This window comes from Lissotriton vulgaris, chromosome 3_1, assembly GCF_964263255.1.
Source record: "Lissotriton vulgaris chromosome 3_1, aLisVul1.2, whole genome shotgun sequence".
Classification (NCBI taxonomy): Eukaryota; Metazoa; Chordata; class Amphibia; order Caudata; family Salamandridae; genus Lissotriton; species Lissotriton vulgaris.
The window spans coordinates 1,424,649,928-1,424,670,103 of NC_141689.1; the positions used below are offsets into that span (position 1 = coordinate 1,424,649,928).

The following is a 20,176-nucleotide window of genomic DNA, read 5'->3' on the forward strand; positions in this document are numbered from 1 at the left end:
AAAATCTAATCCATTGGATAAATGCGCCATAGTAGCCCTAAGGAAAAGATATGAAATGGCTTTAACAAAACGTAAAAAGGAGATTAAAAATGAGACATGGAACAAGTTATTATCTATCGATGTTATTAAAAATTGCACCAAATTTTGGGAAGTTGTTAATAAACCCTTTTTCCAAGATTCCATGGACAATCCCATTGATTGTAATATACAGGAGCAGGCCTGGTACAATCATTTTAAATCTGTGTATGGTGATGAGGATACCCAAGGTCACACTGGCACAATATTTGAGATTAAGGCATACACTCTGAACTTGACAGAGTCAGGTGTGGTAGAGGCCATAAGCCAAATGACAAGCAATAAGGCCCCTGGACCAGACGGTGTCCCAGCCAATCTTTTTTAATCTGATATAAAGACATGGTCCAAAATACTGGTCAACGTTTTTAATAAGGCATGTAAATCAGGCCTACCTAGTTTGTGGTCAGTGATAGTGCCTATCTTCAAAAAGGGTAACAGAGGGGACCCTATTTGTTACCAACCCATTTCACTTATTGATTCCGCCGTAAAGGTGCTTGGTAGGATGGTACTTAGTAAACTTACAGGTTGGCTATCTGAAACTAAAACCTTATCAGATCTGCAATACGGATTTAGGAAAGGCAGAGGCACCACCGATCAATGCTTCAATTTACACCTTTTAATTGGGAAGTATACAGTCGCCACGAAGGGTACACTCTATCTGGCATTTATGGACCTTTTCTCGGCCTTTGACCGAGTGAATAGGTCCAAATTATGGGTTATGCTTCTCAAACTAGGTGTAGATAGAAATATTGTGCATTTCCTCACCGATCAGCATAGGGATTTAACTACCACCGTGAGATATGATCAAAGGGGCAATAGCACCCAGGGAATACATATTGCCAATGGTGTTAGGCAGGGGTTCATTTTGGCCCTTTTACTTTTCACCCTCTATATTAATAATTTGGATCAAGCTTTAGGTGAAGTATGTAAAGACATTCCGCGTGTAGGGGAATGCCTGATCCCGACACTCCTCTTTGCGGATGATGCCGCCCTTCTAGCACGAACGGCGGTAGGGTTACAACTTCTTTTAAACTCCTTTGCTGCTTTTATGAAATCCTTGGACTTAGGTGTCAACTTTTCTAAATCTCATATCATGATAACTGGCCTCAAACCGAAAAGGGTTAAAACTCTTCATTGTGAGGGCAATGTGCTTACCAGGGTCTCTACCTTTCCTTATTTAGGTATTAAATTTGATGATCAAGGTACTTGGACCACGCAAATACATGCCAAAAGAAATTTTCTTGCCAGATCTACATCAGCTGTCCTGGGTTTTGCACGCAGACTAGGGGCCATACCAATGCAAGCTCTGTTAAAAATATATGGAGCAAAATGTGTTTTTCTAGCGATGTATGGCGCAGATATTTGGGGTTTTAGAAACGCAAGGGAAATCCAAGTTGTTAAGAATAAGTTTTTAAAAAACCTTTTATCTGTCTCACAATCAATGTCTGGCTATATCGTCCATCAGGAGATTGGAGCTGGCTTTCTGGAAGATGTAATTGCTATTGCACCTCTCCTGAAGTGGATTTCAACTTGGTTAAATCCTGAACTAGAGTTGAACCGCGAAGTATTGAGAAATTGCCTAGCCCTAGATCAAGCGAATTGTATCCCCTGGCTGAGTTATGTCCATAGGCTGGCAGTGAAATTGGGACAGCCAGAGATATTTAACTCGCCTGACAAGTTAGTAAAAGGGGATATGAAATGGGCGAAGGAATCATATTTGTTGATGGCTTCTATGGATAGAGAAGAAAGGGAGCTGCTAAAACCAACTGTAAGAGCTCACCAATTGTTAAAAACATCTTGTGCAATTGAACCATACTTGAATGTCGATACAAATCCTAACCACCGCTTTCTCCTGGTTAGATTCAGGTGGAATCAACTTCATTTCCTCCTTGCTGACTCCCCAGGAAGGAGGAGGGTGGAGGATTTGGGGGTATGTTCCTGTGACGATTTTTCTATCCAGGATACAATGCACTTTATTTTTTTTGTGAGCACTGTTTGCACATTCAGAAGTGTTTTATTCTCCCAATTTTAAAAGATAAAGGTTTCTTGCAATTTAAACCAGCACTTTTGTATTTGCAGCTGCTACCTAATGTTTGGAAGACTTTTAGTATAGCTAGTTTTCTCACTGCAGCAGTTAGATTAAGGAGTAAAATAGGAAAAAGGTGACTGATTTTTATGAATTAGCTTAAATTAACTAAATCTAAATATGTATTTTAAATGGACCTGTGGTTTAAAAAAAAATATATTAATAATTAACTGTTTGATATGTATTTAATGCTTGAAATCTTTATTGTGATTCACTGTTTTATAATCCAATTTCATGTATTGTATAGTATGCTTTTATAGTTTTTAAATTAACCGAATAAAGTACTTTCTGACTCATTGGCGAACAGCTGGTTCAAAAACTCATCTTAAATACGACATTGCCAGTGCTGGCGATTTGTTCACCGGTGGACAATTTTTCGTTATTGAGGAGGGCAAGAAATTCAGAGATGCGACTTTCATGGACAAGTTTCTCCTAAACCGGTTGCACTCAGCGATGCAGCCCCTCCTGCTGAGCTTCCCACTAGAACCATATCTATTTGTACCACTTTCTACTGTCATCAAGTGTACAGGGGGTGAACGTATTATGTCTAAGTTGTACAAGGATTTCGCGGACAGTGTCCCTTTAGATGACTCTAAGTTTCGTGAGCGGTGGGAGGCGGATCTGGGCCATCCTATCTTAGACAACCAATTGGCGGCATGCTGTGCACAGACTAAGGAAGTCTCTCTTAATAGCTGTCACAAGTTAATACACTTAAAATTCCACCGGGTGAATTTTGCGAATTCGCGAATTTGCGGATTTGCGAATTCGCGATCTGCAAAATTCGCAAATTTGTGCAAATTTGCAGATTTGTTCGTGGGTGTTCATGGGGCGCTTTGCGTGTTCGCGGGTGTTCGCGGGGCGCTTTGCATGTTCGCGGGTTGTTTTTTTTTGCCTGGCTAATCACTGCCACCCTCTTGTTTTTTATGCCCTTCTGCCCTCTGTACCACTCGTTTCTGTGCCCTTCTGCCCTCTGCACCACTCATTTTTTGTCTCCTTCTGTCCTCTGTCCCACTTTTGTGCCCTTCTGCCCTCAGCCCCACTTAGAATGGCGCAGGCAAGCTGCCAGCGCCATTCTAAAATAGCTACAAAGAGCTTCAACAGGAAGCACTAATAGATAAAGTAAAGCAGGTGCTCGAGTTGAAGGTCAAATTAAGTTACACAATCATTAAATACCCCAAGTTTGGGGTGATTAATGATTGTGTAACTGAATTTGAGCTTCAACTCGAGCACCTGCTTTACTTTAGCTATTAGAGCTTCCTGTTGAAGCTGACTTTTGTATCTATTTTAGAATGGCTCTGGCAGCTTGCCGGCGCCATTCTAAAAGAGTTACAAAAGTCAGCTTGAACTTTTGACCCAATCCGTTCCGCTCGCGGATTTTGCGGGAAATTCGCGAATCTCGCGATTGCGAATTAACCGAAAATCCGCAAAATCCGCGAGCGGAACGGATTTTCCACCCATGCCTGCTATATGTCACCCCAGAAGAACTTCACAAGATAGATTGCTCTGGACCCCACCTTTGTTTGAAATGCGGGGCTCCACACGCTGACTTTGCACACCTCAGAAGGAACTGTGACAAAATCAAGTCATATTGGGCAGAAATATTTAAAGTGCTGGGAAACATGGTAGACATGGATAATCCGCCCACTCCAGAGGTTGCACTTCTGGGATATGTGGTCATCCTTCCGAAGGGTTGTCGCAAATTCGTCTCCTTGGGGCTGCTGCTGGCAAAGAGAGAGATAGCTCTGAGATGGGGGAGGAAGGCGGCTCCCACATTACAAGCTTGGTTAAACAGCCTTACATATTGCACTGTTAATAGCGACCTGTTTAACAGCACTTTACCCAGGACATCCCGCCCGAAAGATATATGGGGTCCATTAAAAGCTTATACAACCACCACACAACCCTCACTATACCTCACAACAGAAACACAGTATTGTCCCAACTGGGGTTGGCTGAAAGGCGGTGGATTTGTGCGCTTTAACACACACACAGGAAGGACGCCTTAGAGATGGACCTGCTATAGAGATTTACGTCATTAACTTGCCCTGCCATTGTTACGGGGGCATTATTGCACAATACAAGATAACTGCATGGGGGAATGGAGGGTGGACCAGGGACATATTGTTGATTGGACACCACGCTTTGCAATGACCTCAAGATGGCTGTCTGTGGAGAAATAATCTACATGCTTTATCCTTTGGTACTGTTTTTGAATAATCCTTGTTTTTGCAGCATGCTATGCAGAACAGCAATGTTGACCTACCACCAGTATTGATTCCTTTGCAAAAATGGTAAATAAAGTTTTTTAAAAATCCATAGCTCCTTACCCACCAATAGAGATCAATTGATATCCTTGTGTGGCTTATGTGAGTGCTATTCACTTATCATAAAATGCTTTACATTAGTCATGGAACCTCTAAGACTTCTCCTGCACAAAGACCAGCAATTTGAGTGAGGTGAGAAATAAACAGAAGCATTAAGTTGTTAGACCACAGCATAACAAAATCCCTACATTGACACCATTTACGATTGACGAGAAGTGCACTATCACTGTTAATGCAAGAGCATATGGGTTGGGAGCTGTGCTTTCCCAAAAACAATGCAAAGACGAATGGGTGGTTTGGGCTATGCTTCCAAAACTCTCAGTGCAGCTGAAAAACGGTATGCAGTTATAGAAAGAGAACTGTTAGCATGTTTCTGGTCTAGAAATCATGTCTGTCATTTCATATGGGGGTCAAAGTTCAATTTGCAAACTGACCATAAGCTGCTAGTACATATCCTATTATTGGGTGGTGAGCTGAGCACCACAGCTCACATAGCAAGGTTATGCTCGAAATTTGTAGGAGTACTCTTTCAATGTATTACATGTTCCAGGAAAAAGTAGCAAATGTGCAGACTTTTTGTCGAGATCCCCACAAGAGTGATGATATGGCAGATGAGGGTGAACTAGATGTGGTTGCTAAAGTGAGTGAGATGTGAGTGTTGCTGAGTATGCCCCTGAAAGAAGAAGCATGGTCCGGAGAGGATGGGGTTGATTAGGTGCTGTGGAAGGTGGAAAAACACTCAAGAAGGTTAGGCACCAATTAGGCAATTGCATGGAGAATTGTACTCTTTTGCTCAAGCAGCCAATGAACTAAGTGTAGCTAATAATATTCTGTTTAGAAGTGACAAGTGGGTACCACCTGAGATGATTAGAGAGGTTATTTTGAAAGCTAGCAACCAAGGGCGCATGGGCATGTCAGTTTTCATAAAATACATTGAGATCTCAATTTTGGTGGCCAGGTATCGATCGGGAAGCCAACCATTTCGTAAGAAACTGTGAAGAGTGTGCCAACTGTAACAACATCTTTAAACGTATTGTTTCCCCATGTATCCTGCTGCAAGGCCCCAATCACCATGGCAAAATTAGCTCTCTGACCTTTTAAAGGATTACCAGCCCACATGCAGTATGCCATTTTAATAGCTGATTATTTCTGTAAGTTGCCTGAAGTTAAATTTGTTGAGAGTGTGTTTACTGAGGAGGTGTTGAATTTCTTGAGGGAGGTGTTCAGTAGTGAAGGTTACCCTGAATGTGTTGTCATCTAAAATGGCATCCCAGGTTACATCCAATTCCGTCCTGCAATTCTCGAACTCCCATAACATAAAACATATCCAAACAGCTGTTTATGACCCACAAACCAATGGCCTGGTGGAACAGTTCAACTGTTGCCTCAAGGACAGTGTCCACAAAGCTCTGCAAAATAGGACTCTTGTTTACAATCTGGTAAGGCAGAGGATGTGGGAATTCCGCATCAGTCCTCATTCAACTTCTGGGACCAGCTCTTATAGGTTATTAAGGGGCTGAATTCCATTCTCTGATGTGTGTCCATGGTGGTTGCTCAAAAAATGCCCAGAGGAGCAAGATAGCGGCAAATATGTTGAATACGATAATATCAGAGGTAGAGTGGAACGAAAGCAGTGGAAGTCCGAACAAGGGTACGATGCATCACACAGAATTGAGTGTCAAGATCTGAATGTGGAAGACATTGTGCACATCAAATTACCAGTAAGAGTGGAAAAAGGCTGGTTAAAGTTTTCAAAACTGCAAAGAATTGTAAAGGTGAATAAAAGGAGTGTTATCACACAGAGCGGTAGATGCTTGACTGTGAAGAGAGTTCCCAAATGTCCAGAAGGGTGAGGGTCATGGCACACCGACATGGGAGGGCATGTGGAGGATGATGACATCAGGTATGATATATGACATATTATGATTCTTAATGTGTGTCTTCTTCTTCTGAGGTTGTCACTCCTAACAACAATGATAATGACCAACGTGTTCATGTACAACCTAGTGGAGATGAAGGGATCCTGAACAGCCCAGTATTGGAGAAAGCTCCATAGCTGATAGGGTTAAAAAATCATCAAGATCAAGAGGCCCCTATGGAAGGCACAGCAAGGATAATTTTTGTAAGTGGAAGGATATGTTATGTTGTGTCTTGTGAGCACATATGGGTTCTAGAGCTCGAGTCACTGCTTGAGCTCATAAAATGATTTAAGCTCACACTGCGCTGGGAGAGTTTGGTGATAGGATCGAAAAGTATGATGTGCTATGTCACGGTCGAGCGGAAGAATAAAGCATTTTAACCGCTCGTCAAGCTTATGATCATCTTTACAATCGTATCGAAGCGGCAGCTCAAACCTCTGGGTACTTACTCCTTTACCAACCTGACTTTCAGAAGATTGCTGAAAATCGTTACGAGCATCACACAAGTAAACTGGGTTCAGGCGTGTTAATCTGATGTCCACGGAAGGCACTTCAGTGTAAGTAGGTCGGTGGGAAATTGTGAAACGTACAGGACAAAGCACTCTTACCTAGAGTACCATTAAGTTGGTTGGCAGCCTCATGAGGAGAATGCACGGGAGACACCTTCACGAGCATTAGATGTGCACCGCATCTCCATCTCCTATGTCATAGGAGGCTGTGCATGAGGGACACTCACAGAAGCAAGAGCGACGTGAGCACGTTCCGTCATGCAGTGTGGGCCATCTTGGATTGGGCCAACACAGTTTGTGGAGCAGCAGCTCTGGTGTTGGCTGCCTCTGTTTCCCACCAAAAGTACCATCGGGTGACATGCACACCAAGGGTATCGCCCTGCAGGTGAAGTTCCTTTGCAGTTCAGTGACACACACAGCAGGGAAGTTCCTTTGCAGTTCAGTGACAGGCACACTGTATGGGAACATGTGTGATATGCAAGGGCTCAGTACCAGTGGAAAACAAGCATTGAAAAGGCAATAGGTCTCGCCTTTGATTAAGTTAAATCCATTTGCTTTGCTAATGGTATTGTATAGCAAAGCAAATGGCTTCAACTTAATGAAAGGCGAGACCTAATGCATTTTTAATGCTTGTTTATTGTCATTTGCAGGCTGACTTGACCTTCGTTCCAAAAAGCGGGACATGTCTTTGAGACTAAGGAAAGCTTCGGGACACCGGGATGGTCCTCATAAACCCGGGACTGTCTGAGAAAATCCGGGATGCCGGGTGACCCTAGACTAGTTACTAATTTATTACAACTCTAAGCGAACAGTATGGGGGAAAAGTGCCCCCCGGTAAACACCACAGTAAACTATAGAAGACATAAATTGCAATTAAACGTGTCTGTGGGCCTCAGTCTGCATGAAGAGCAGGAAAGAAACCTTCTGTTTATAATATATTCCAGATTAACAGATCAAAAAAGGAAACTTCAGTGGAGTGAAGCTGTAGGTGGCAGAGAAATTGGACTTTTTTTCTCCGTCTGAACTTGTTTAACTGACAAAACTGTGCAGGTTGCTGTCTCTTTCTGTTCTCTCCGTGTTTAAAGCCGTCTGGTCCTTCGATGTGGGACGTGGCATTTTGCCCCTTCCACAACTCTTGCCTGGGGGAGGGGGTGAACAGCAGTGGAGGCAAGCTCTGCTCTTCGGCGTCTGTCTGCAGAGGGGGGCTAGGTTTGCAGCGAGCATCCCCAGACACTGGGATGCGCCCCCTTAGGTCTGAGCTGCTGTCTTTTGACCTCCGGATTCCAGAGAAGGGGGCATTGCAGAAAGGGTGGCTTAGAAACAGATGCTACAAGAACAAGTACAGCCAACTAAATGTTAAAAGAGAAGAAAGATGGGGGCGCGGATGTAAATGTGACATACATACGGCAGAGAAGAAACAGAATAGATCTCATTATGACAATCGCCAGATGGACTCAATTGTGGGGTTTGCTATGAGAAATATATTTAACACCTTTGGTTTTTAGTTCATCTAAAGTCTCACACATCGGCTTTAATACAATTGAAATACAAGAATCAGAATATATTATTTTGTATTCCAAATATAATGCACTTTTATAATTCTGTCATCTCCTTCTCCTTGTGCGCCTAGCACCACTCTCAATGAAGCCATCCAGGCGCCTGTGAGAGATTTAACAGTGAGTCAGTTTTGTGTCCCACATAATATGAAATGTGTGTAAAGGAAAGAATGGACACGTGGACACAGTGGGCGTGGCTGGCGTAAACAAGCGCGGCCCATCATGGGACGTGAACGGCTCTTTACAGGGCGGACAGAAGATGTGCATGCGGGGACTGGCTTTACTGGCGGCAAAAAAAATTCCCCAGAGTATCACACCACCAGTAAAGCATCCAGTCCCCGCATGCACATCTTCTGCCCCACCACGTGCATGCTTGGAATCCGTATTAATTCCAAAAGTCCCTCACCATGGCAAGAGCAGCGCATGCGCACTGCTAACGCCAGGCGAGACCTACAAAGAAAGGCAGCCAGTGACAGGCACACCTACATTACACTGTTGGCAAGTCGCTGCGAGGTAGTTTAACAGGGTGACTCGCACACCTATTGTGAGTACTCTTCTTTTTGACATTTGGGTGACACACACCTTCTGGACGGTGCCTGCAGGTTGATTTGAGGCATCTTAATACAGCAACACAAATAGCTTCTTGCAGTGTATTATTTGGAGATGGCCACTATGAATCTGGCAGCCCCTTAGCCTTTTATGGTAAAAGTGGATAAGGTAAACAATTTAAGGTGGGAGGAATGGAAAGATTCCTTTATTAACTACATTGACATGTTTGAGAGTGAGGATATGTCTCCTGAGAGAAGGGAAAAAATATTTCTGCATTGCCTGGGACCTAGATGTTTAAAGGTATATAATCGTATGGAAAAAAAAACCTTGCAGAGTAGATGAAGGAGACGTATTTACTCAGGTACTTACTGATTTAGATGCTTATTTTGCACCAACAGTGTGTAAAGCTATTAAAGGGTACTATTTCTTTAATCACAAACAGGGTACCAAATTAGAAAATAGAAGACTATATAGCCGCCCTTAGGAAGTTGGCATTGTAGTGTCATTTACTCATTTTGGGGTAATCGAAAATGAATTGGAATGTGACCAAGTCATCATGCACTGTAATAATCCTAACATACAGGACAAGTTGTGTGTTCATAGGCATTCTAGTTTACAAGAGGTTACAGCCATCATTAGGAATTCTGAACTTACCTCTAGATGTGCAAAAGCAGTGCATTCGACGAGTAAAAAGGAAAGTAGCAATGAGATTGTTAAAATCCTCAAGGGGAAGGATTCCCACAAAAGTGATTCCCGGAAGAGTAACCTTAAGAAGGAGAAGAAAAGTATGGTGAGACAGAATACAAAAGGGAGGATGACTGATTTGAAGGGAAAATGTAATTGTTGTGGAAGTACCGCCCATTTAGCACATGATAAAAAATGTCCTGCTTTAGAACAGAGATGTGTGACATGTGGGATCACAGGGCATTTTTCTTGTGTGTTAAATCTAAGTCAGTGAAGTGTGTGGTTGATGAGTACAATCAAGAGGATGAGAGGTCTGGTTTTAATGTAGATGGCTCACAAGTTCTAAGCATACAAGACAAGGTAAACTGGGTAGAGTATAAACAAAGGAAAAAAACGGTGTAAAAAGGGACTGTTGGTGGAATTCAGTCCATCATTAACAAAAATACATGATCTGAACTATTCTGTGAGGAAATTAGTTCTGAGCAAGAGAAGGCGGATGGCCACCCAGAGAGCTATATGGGGGAAGTAATTGACTCATTGGATTACCACAATCTGCTGTTTGAGTTCAAAGGAAGTCAGGTTGAGTGCCAAATCTGGCCAGTGTGTGTTGGGGTGGTGGGATCAGGGGGAATTGCCATTTTGCTATACCCCAATAGTCCTGATCAAGCCTTGAGTGTGGGCAGAGAAAGGAAAGGATGTAGTAGATTTATAAGGGAATTTCCTAAGGTTTTTACTGGTTCAGTGAGGGAACCTAAGTGTTTTACTCACAAAATCATTCTGAAAGAAAATGCTCACCCCTGCATACCCAAGTTAGGGAACATCTTCATGAGTGTCAAGGAGGAGAAGGTGGTAATGAGCTCAACAAATTGGTGGAAGAGGGAGTAATAGAGCAATTTGAGTCATCGGATTGGGTCCACCGCTTGTAGTCGCAAGAAAAGCAAACATTCATTTAGGTGTGAATATAAGGGAACTTAATAAGAACATCTACGAGGACATGTTCCCCCTGCCCCGGATTTCTTAGTTGTGTCTGTGACTAAGAAGATGGAATGGTTTTCCACCATAGATTTGACTTCTGCATATTATCAAGTCCCGTTACACAGGAGCAGTAAACATCTCACCACTTTTGTCACTCGCATAGGTGGATAACAATTTAGGCGGGCCCCTTTTGGATTGGTGCTAGCCGCCGCCATATTTCAATGCCTCCAAGATAATATTTTGGTTATGGGCAAGAATAGAAAGAAACAATGGGGTTTTGTAGGAGGTATGAAAAATATTTGAGCTTTATGAGTTGACACCTGAGGAGTCCACGTGCAGGTTTTCTAGTAACGTACTTGGGACACAAGATCAGCTCTAAAGGGATAAGTCCTAAATCTGAGCTAGTTGATGCCATTAGGAAGGCCCCGGTCCCTCAAAATAAAGATGAGGTTAGATATTTCTTGGAAATTGCTGAGTTCTATGCTAAGTTTGTTACCAATTTCTCAGATTTTTTTAACCTATTCGACATCTACTCAAGAAGGAGAACATATGTATATGGACTGAGGACTGGCAAAATTGTTTCAAAGGAATTAAGATGAATATTTGCTCCGCTCCTGCCCTTCTAGGTTATGAAACTAAACTTAAAAGTTTCATCACCACCGATGTAAGTGATAAAGGGCTGGGGGCTGTATTGTCCCAAGTGCAAGAGGATGGTACAGAGGATGTTGTAGCCTTCGCGTCCCGTGCACCTACCCCAAAGGAGGAAAAGTACTCCGTTATTGAGAGGGAGACCTTGTGGTGTGTGTTGGGGCTCAAACACTTTAGACAGTTCTTTTGGGGTACTAATATTACAGTGAGAGCTGACCACAAACCCCTCACAAAATTCCTCACTTTACAGGGCTTAAGCAAAGTATCACCCAGAATTTCATGCATGTCAATGGAGTTGCTAGGTTTAATCTATGAAATAAAATATGTGCCTGGGGTGCAGAACAGATTTGAAGATTTTTTAAGCCGGTATCCATTACCGATGGATAGCGGGATGAAGAATTAATCGGATAATTGGATGGTAACTACTGTGTCTGGAGAAGAACTAAAAAGTATTGGTCATGAGGAATGGACCAACGCCATCACTCATGATGAAGTACTACCCACAGTTGTAAAGCATGTCGTAAATGACTAGCTAGGGAAAGCATCACTACGGAAGTATCTCATTCCATTCTAGGAAATAAAACATTAACTATCTGATAAATATAAGTTGTTACTAAGAGGGGGGAAGTTGGTTCCACCCAGTACAATCTAAGAAAATGTCATAAACCTGTGCCACGAGGGTCACCTTGGAATAGTAAAAAACCAAGTGTAGAGTCAAGCAATCATACTGGTGGCCAGGCGTGGACAAAGAAATTGAGAGGGTAGTGATGACTATCACAGTTTCGAGTATGCCTTGGGAATGACTAGGTATTGACATTTTCGGACCTGTGAAGGATGCCCAAAGTTTGCACAAGTACATTCTAGTGCTTGTCGACCATTTTTCAAAGCGGCCTGAAGTCAAGGTGGTACAAAGAGCTGGCGCTGATTCATCGTTGTGCTTCTTAAGAGAAGTGTTTGCTCGTGAGGGGTTACCAAAGGACATCATGTCAGATAGTGGAGGTTAGTTCTTAGCAGACAGTATTAAGAATTTCATTGATAAAACAGAAATTTTGCACAGACCACATCCCTTTATCATCTGAAGGTAATGGAAGTGTAGAATGCTTCAACAGAGTCATGAAAGGGATAATTGAATTGTCTAACAGTAATGACATGGACTGGGGGGATGAATTGAGGAAAACTGAGTGCCTACAGAGTTACCCAGTGTGCATCTACCGAGTATAGTCCTATTGAACTCATGAGGAGGAGATCTCCATGCATCAAAGACAACTTGGGGTGGTTAGGATGCACTAAAGTTGTCTGTTGGTCACCAAAGGAGGTGAGAAATTGCATGGAAACAAAACAAGTTAAACATAAGCATATATATGATTATACACATGGAGTAAAAAAATGTGTCCTTGTGTTGGGGACCTAGTGAAGGTAAAGAAAGGAACGTTAACAAGCAAAGGTGAAAGGAAATATTACAGACCTCTAAAAGCAGTGAAAACTTTGTGTAATGAAACGTTACTCAGCAAATGGAAAAGTGTTGCATTCTAAAAGGCTGGTACTATTCAAGCGGAGTATGTCACCCCTAGATGTGCATTGTCGAGGTTGAGCAGAAAAATAAAGCATTTCAACCACTCAGGAAGCTTATGATCATCTTTACATGTTAGATCTGTTATATGTTCCATAACATATTGTGTACTACACAACATTTTATTATTGTATTGGTCTTTCCCTCCCTCTATTCTCTCTGTAAACTTCACCTCCGCTGTCCCCCGAAATGGTCTGTCCCCTAGAACATTGGTGGTTGGAGTGGTATAGCGAGTAATAGTACTAGCACCGTTTTATATATGGATGTGCTCTCAGAACACACTCAATAAAAGCTTTATTCACCATTTGGTTTGCGTTTTATCACCCTTTCAGACAATATTTTTCCTAACTGTAAGCCTCAGCATGTTTCAAAAGACATGTACAGCCTTGAGTGATATTTTTAAGTGACAAGTATTTTAAAAATTAATAACTGAAAAGAAGTGTGATGAAGACATAAAAAGGAATGGTTTCATAAAATGTTTTGTATATGGTTGAATCTGTTAACCTTCGTGTCATTTATAGATATAAAGAAAATGCATTGCGGTTATCAAGGATCCACCATGACCAACCCATGAAGCCACTGGACAGGGCTGTTTTCTGGATCGAATTTGTGATGCGTCACAAAGGAGCGAAGCATTTGCGCCCGGCCGCACACAACCTGACTTGGTACCAGTACCACTGTCTGGACGTCTTCGCTTTCCTTCTCGCCTGCCTGGTTACAGCTGTTTTCATCGTTATGAAGTGTTGCATGTTTTTATGTGGGAAATGTGGGAGGATCGCAAAGAGGAAAAAGGACTGATTTTTTTGGGACATAGTTTTATTTCAATTGCACCTGTGCTAGTTTTATTTCAATTGCACCAGTGATCCAATTTTTATAGAGTGAGCTGTAAAAGTACATACAATTAGATATTTTTTATAGTAAAGTTCTCACTTTGATTAAAATTATTCCTATTCGTACAGTTTTTCTATTCCACTAAATGCCCACAGGATTAGAAATTATATTAATGAGTTGACAGTAAAATAAAAATGTTTTAAAGGGAGGAACTATGTAAGAAATGTAATGACACTCTGTGAAGGATGTTGTTGAAAAGTAAAAGGCTTCCACCAGACAGTTTGATAAGATTGATGTCTCATTCTAACTGATTTGAACAATTACCCAGTCATACCTCCATGTAAACCTGTCATTTCCAATTTTCCATGCACAGGGACATACAGCAATGGTTTTCCTTCTTACGCACTATTTACCCCTGGGGCAGGATACCTCAAATTCTGCGTTGCTAGGTACCCCCGGAACTGGAGCGGTCTTACATTCTGGTCCTCTGTGTCCATGTGACACAGGGACATAAAGCATTTGTATGCAACATCATTATTTGTTCCTCCATCCTGGACAAGAGGACCAGAAAAACCTTAATGTGAGTCTCACTGAGTAATGAACCACACGTGCAAAGAGAGATTGCATGCCATACTCTGGAAGTGTTTTTACATCATGCTCCACACCCTGAATCCCTTGTTAAGCTGGGGAGTCAGGGCAGGTAGCGCTCCTTTTCTACTCCCCTGCAGCATCGGCATCACCTACCTCCCAGGCCTCTGCCCAGTGGTGGGAAACTCCTTGTCTGGAGCTGTGGCACAAAAACAGGCAAAGCAAAAACTAGTAAATGTGCGAACAGCAAACAGGTCCATTCTTCCCAAGTCCCTTTTTGGATTTGATTAAATGTTGGCCTGTATTGACTGGAAACATGAGGCTTTCAACAGTGGTATAGGGGCAGCGTCCCACTATGTGGTAAACTATTGATGCAACGGAAACGTGGGGTAAACATATATTCACCACACATACCTATTTAATAACTGTTAGAAATGTCACCTATGTAAATATCATTTTGCCCATAACAATATCTGGTCCTCCGATAAACCTTTTGAGAGTTGACAGGGATCTGACAATTGTTAAGAAGGATAATACTCCCTTTATGAGGACCTACAATAAAGGGAATAGTCTAAACAAATTATGTGTTATATACAAAAATCGCATTCATTTTGCTAATTAATAAATGACAAACTCAGTTTTATTATTCACTTAGCTTAATATAGTTTTTTTTGTAAGCAAATATAATGGTCATACAAAGTCACAGTTTTTAAATATAAATCATCATACAAGAAGGTAATTCACAGTAACACTCCATTTAGATGAGCATGAGTGGATAGGAAGAGAGACAAAGGAGTATTGTAACAAATCAATGCAAAAAGATTATCTTATGAACCTAAAGGAACACTATAGGGCAGCATTCTAATAGTCCGGAAAGCTAGCCCTCTGTTTGGAAGGGAAGGCTGGGGAAACCTCACAAAGATATGAGGAGCAAAGTTAAGGAGTAAAGTTTAGTCAGCTTCAGCCAATAGAGCTTAAAGGAAGCAGCTCTCAGCCCACATGTCTGCCTAAGCCGCACTGCGCGCCGCGGCACCATCGCACTACAGAGAGAATTCTAACACAAATAATTATACCCTAAATGTTAAAGTACTTCCCTAAATTAGTAGCGAAAAACAAGCAATTCACAGTTCTCATTGCTTCAGGAGCATGGGGTGTTCAGTCACACCACTTTTGTCGCACCTCACTTTCAAAAGTTCTTTGTTATGAGCCATGCGGTCATCTTCGTCCTTCAGCAAAGGAAACTACGATATCCCTCTTCCTTGACTCACACACATTTCTAGACAAGTAGCAACATCTACTAGAACAGTTATCGCTAAAACTAAACATTTCCCCGGACAGTAGGAAGCTCCATACGATAGGCCAACCACGGCGCCATAGACAAGTAATGAACACAATAATCATAATGAAGAACAAATACATTTCTCTGCAGCAGCCTATGTTAAAAAGCAAATTAAATCCTAACAGTGGTTCGAGGCCTTCTCTGTAAAATGTGCAGTTTCTCTAGGTGAAATACACAGATTGAGTTATTTGTTCACATGTAAGCCTCTATTCAATAGATTCATTTTTAGTCTTCATATTGTTCTAATATTAGCGCAAACATTTTCAACAATTACTCTATGTAATTAATGTTATTCGTATAAAACTCTTTTTACCAACACGTTTCATTCATGTTACACATAAAAAACAGAACCTTTTTAACATTATTTCCTTGCTATCTCTCATGCAGAAATCATTTGTGGCCTACAAGAACCATTTATCATTTTCCTGAATTCTCTCGATTCTCTTCCCAAATGCCTAATGTTAATATTTTCTCTGTTAATTTCACATGCATTATTATTTTTACACAAATGGAGGTTTATTCCCAGCAGTTTTTATTTTTGAAAATTACTATGTTCCCAGGCATTTACAGAGAGAATCCTGGGGTACTCCTATCCATCCTCTTCACCTGAGCTGCACCTTATAAAGACGAAGAAGTGACACGAAAAGCCTCAGAGACTTTGCACTCTGGTGGCTCAAGGGTCTGGTTCTTCCTCCTAAAAGGTACTCGATCCATTTACGGTCCCCAGAAGGGTTGATGAGGTCCAGGTTGTGGGCAGAGCCCAAGAGCACCTTGCCTTTACAGGTCTTAAGCTAGAGAAATAACTAGCTTACTGGAATATTATTGTCTCATGTTTCTGCAATTGTCACCAATCAGATTCCAGCAGCACGCATCAATCATTCCCAAGCATAACCCCTTACGCTATCCCCCCTCCCTGAAGAAGACACTTTTAACCCCAAAATATGTTTCTTGAACCATCTCTGCAAAAACTTTCACATGCTTCAAACCAGCACTCTGTATTGTCACATAAACTTTCCATGGAATGTAGCCCTGTACACAGATACGGTTAATTTCATTCACAGCAATAAAACTATATGGATTTTGTAAGCCATATTCCTACATTATCCAACATTGAGTCTCTAATGCCAAGTGTGCCAGTAAGTGTGAGGAGTAAGTCTGAGCGGTGAAATTCGCCCTGCTCCTGGAGTTTGCAGAGTTTTTTACACTTCGCGTTACTTGGAGCTCACGGGGTTCCAAAAAACTCTGCTTCGCGTGGCAGAGCGGAGGTTTTTTCTTTGGTCGCCGGCGAGATTTTTCCTCATTTGGGATCGTCAACACCAAGTTGGCGAGTGCAAGCGTGGAAAATCAACCTCCCGGCAAGATTTCTCTATGCGGGGGTAAGATTTCTCATTGAGAGTGGTCGGGTATGCCCGCAACCGCTCGCGTTGAGAAACCATCCGTTCGCAGTGAGAAAGCTGCCGCTCAAGTAAAAATCTACTTGAGCGGCAGAAAGAAACAGTGTCTGCTTGCGCAGTGCATGGTGCCGTTCGCGCTGATTGTACAGTGCGGACAAGCACCTGGCACTAAAAATCACCACAAATGGCATTTATCTAGGGCACTCTGCTGCTCGCGGAGCTCCAAGCAGCGCTGCGGAGTATTTTTTGCACTTTGCGGAGTTCCGCATTGCAAAACTCTGCGAACTACGCCCAATCTTAGTGAGAAGTTTATGCCAATAGTAGTATTCTGCATTTATGTGTGGTCAAATATTACTACTAATAGCAGCATGCTCCTTCAGAGTGGAGTGAAATGGTAGAAATGTGTGGAAATCGGTTTATCACAAATTTCTACCGTTGCCGCTTATTTACAGCTATGAGTAATACCACATGACGTCATTGAAATTACAACCAGAAAAAGTCTTTTGCTAATCGAGCACCATAAATCTAGGAAACATGTGATACAAAAGGCGCAGTGCAGAAACCCATTAGGGCACACATTTTACAACATATTTAGGTCTGGTGTTAGTCAAAACCTTTTCGTTTTAGTAAAATCTTACTTTCTTTAGAGTTTTTCAGCCAGCCTTCTTCATCTATTGGCCTGTTGTTGTGTCATTCACATTTTTATTCTGCTCACTACAGCATACAGCATGGGACAGTGGGTTAGCCCACTTAGGCCATTGGCTAACTTCAGTGTGCGTGACAGCATTCATCTCTTTCATAAGGAGCAGAACTACATACTAAGTAGTTCCTTTATTGCCGCAACCACTTTTTGAGACCCCAAAAATATTAAGTTTAAGCCACTTTGTATTTATTTTGGTGATGGCCCAGCAGTTCCTTCAATAATAAGGTTGTACAAAAACTATGATAAAAACAAACCAGCATTGACGCAATTCCCTTAATGACGCAATCTTGGTTTGTACAGACAAATGCATCCACCCAACTCAACTTCTTTATAATTTCTTCCCATTCCTTTTTTAAAAGATGCGTTTCCTGTAGTATTATGATTTCGCTATCTATTGTTTTCAAATACTCCAGTATTCGCCGCCTCCTGCTTTGGGTTCAAAGGCCATTGACATTCCACAGGAGTATATTAACTGCTTTCTGGTCCTTATTCATCATTTTTTTTCTTTCTTTCCACATCTTCCTGGGGACCTCCTGATAAGATTTGGCGGTTCTGTTTTCTCCTTTTTCACCTCTTGAGGACTTTTTTTGTTTTTTTTCCCATGTTCCCATGTTTTCTATGTTATGCTCCCCACCCCTGTGATTACATTTTTTTTGTGTGTATACTCCCTGGAGAAGCCTCCCTTTTATCTTCTTTGGGCTGTATTGCTAGCCCACTTTGAGCCATGTGCTCGCCTTTTAGGTGTGTATCATCTTTTATTGCTTCTGTTACTTCTTTACTTCTACTACTAATCTCGCATTTGATCCTTCATCTGTTCTAAGAAATGCTCGACCTCCTTTGGTTCTCCTTTGTTATACATTTTATTTCTCCACATAATCCTGAGGGCTGCTGGAAACTTCATCTGTACAGGAGCCCAGAGGGCTCTTAGTTATTGCATATGTTGTCCTAGCTCCCATTGTCTATCTTGGATTGCTTTGGAGATGTCCGACCGGATTCTAAATGACCATTCCCCCTTGTCGTGAGAACCCTTCTTTAGGGCCTCGCTCAGGATTTTTTCCTTGAGGGTGTAAGTTTTAAAGTTTATTAGTATTTTCCTTGGGCTCTTCCTCTCCTTATTCTTACCAAATGGGTCACGATGTGCCCTCTGTATATCTTCTTCCAATCCTGCTGCTTTTACCCAGGGGAAATGCTCCTCGAGGAGTAGTACTATAAACTTTTTAATGTCTGCCTCTTCTTGGCCCTCCGGCACATTCAGGATTCTCAAGTTATTCCTTTCTTCCTGGTTTTCCAGAGACTCCAGTTTTTCGTTAATGCTTTTGTCATTTTTTCTCAGAACCCTAATCTCCTTTTGGTGTATCTCCACTTTTTTACTCAGAGCCCCTACCACTGTCTCCACTGCTGTGACTAGGCCTGGGCGGTAAATTCCATTTCGCTCGTGGAATTTGAGTAATTTCGCGTTCCGCGGAGAACGCGAAATTGCCCAAAATTCTGCTTTCCGCGACTTCGCGAAATGTTTTGCTTGTTCGCGTTCTCAAAATGCGTGTTCGCAAGATATTTCCCCCTGAGCACGCAAACAGCAATTGCGAACAGGAAAAAAGCATTGCGAACAAGCAATTCCGCGTGTTCGCGGAATTTCAGCATGTTCGCAGAGATTTTTTACCGTTTTGCGGAGATTTGCGTAATGAGATTACGCAAATTCCGCCCACCCCTAGCTGTGACTCCGTCTCCCAATACATTCAATTTAGTGTCTAGCATTTCGCAAGCCTCTTGAATCTTGCTCTGATTAACTTCTGAGACAGCAAATTTTGCCCTCATTTCCTCTAGCATTTTTTCTAGGATCTGGTCTGTTGAGTTTTGAGTGGAGACTGATGGGAGCATGCTTTGTACAGCATTGCTCAGGCTGCCACTGCCTGGTGTTGTTGCGGGTTGCATAGTGGGTGGTCCCTCAGCTGAGCTGTTTGGTGCTCATTGTGGTGCTGGCTCTATGGGGTTATTTGTGGGATTATCCATCTTGTCTTTTACTCCCTTTCTTGTGTCGGTATTAATGTTGTCTACTATGGGTGTACGGTTTCGGGTTGATTGCGGATTGGCCTGTTGCACCTGTGCCTGTACCTTAAAAAATGATCTGAGGGAAGGAGTAACTCAGATTTTTAGTTCTGGAACCCCCCAGTTCCTCCCTTCTCGTTCACCGTTTTTTTCTTAGCTCTGGGTGTTGATGTGTCTGTCTTTGCCAGTCTCTTGGCCTTTCTTTTAGTACTGTGGGGGCGATGCTCTGCTTGGGGGCTACTGGTTGAGCGTGTCTGAAGAACTGCCTATTCCTTAGGCAGTAGCTTGAGCGCCTGTCCTGTTCTTTACTCCTCCCCTATCTGCCGCTGTTTTTGTCTCCTCGATGCAGCCGGAGGTGGTTGAGGATCCCCCCACAACTC

At 42.2% G+C, this 20,176-nt stretch overlaps 1 protein-coding gene across 3 annotated transcripts in view; it reads left to right on the forward strand.

Moving 5' to 3' along the window:
* LOC147727989 (UDP-glucuronosyltransferase 2A2-like) overlaps window positions 1-14,016 on the forward strand; it is a 343,124-nt gene extending 329,108 nt beyond the window's left edge. For all 3 annotated transcript variants that reach the window (XM_086961903.1, XM_086961901.1, XM_086961902.1), the window contains one exon: window positions 13,417-14,016. In XM_086961903.1, the coding sequence (XP_086818029.1) occupies window positions 13,417-13,693 (277 nt within the window). In that variant the 3' untranslated portion in view covers window positions 13,694-14,016. The remainder of the gene's footprint in view (window positions 1-13,416) is intronic.
* The last annotated feature ends 6,160 nt before the right edge of the window (window positions 14,017-20,176 follow it).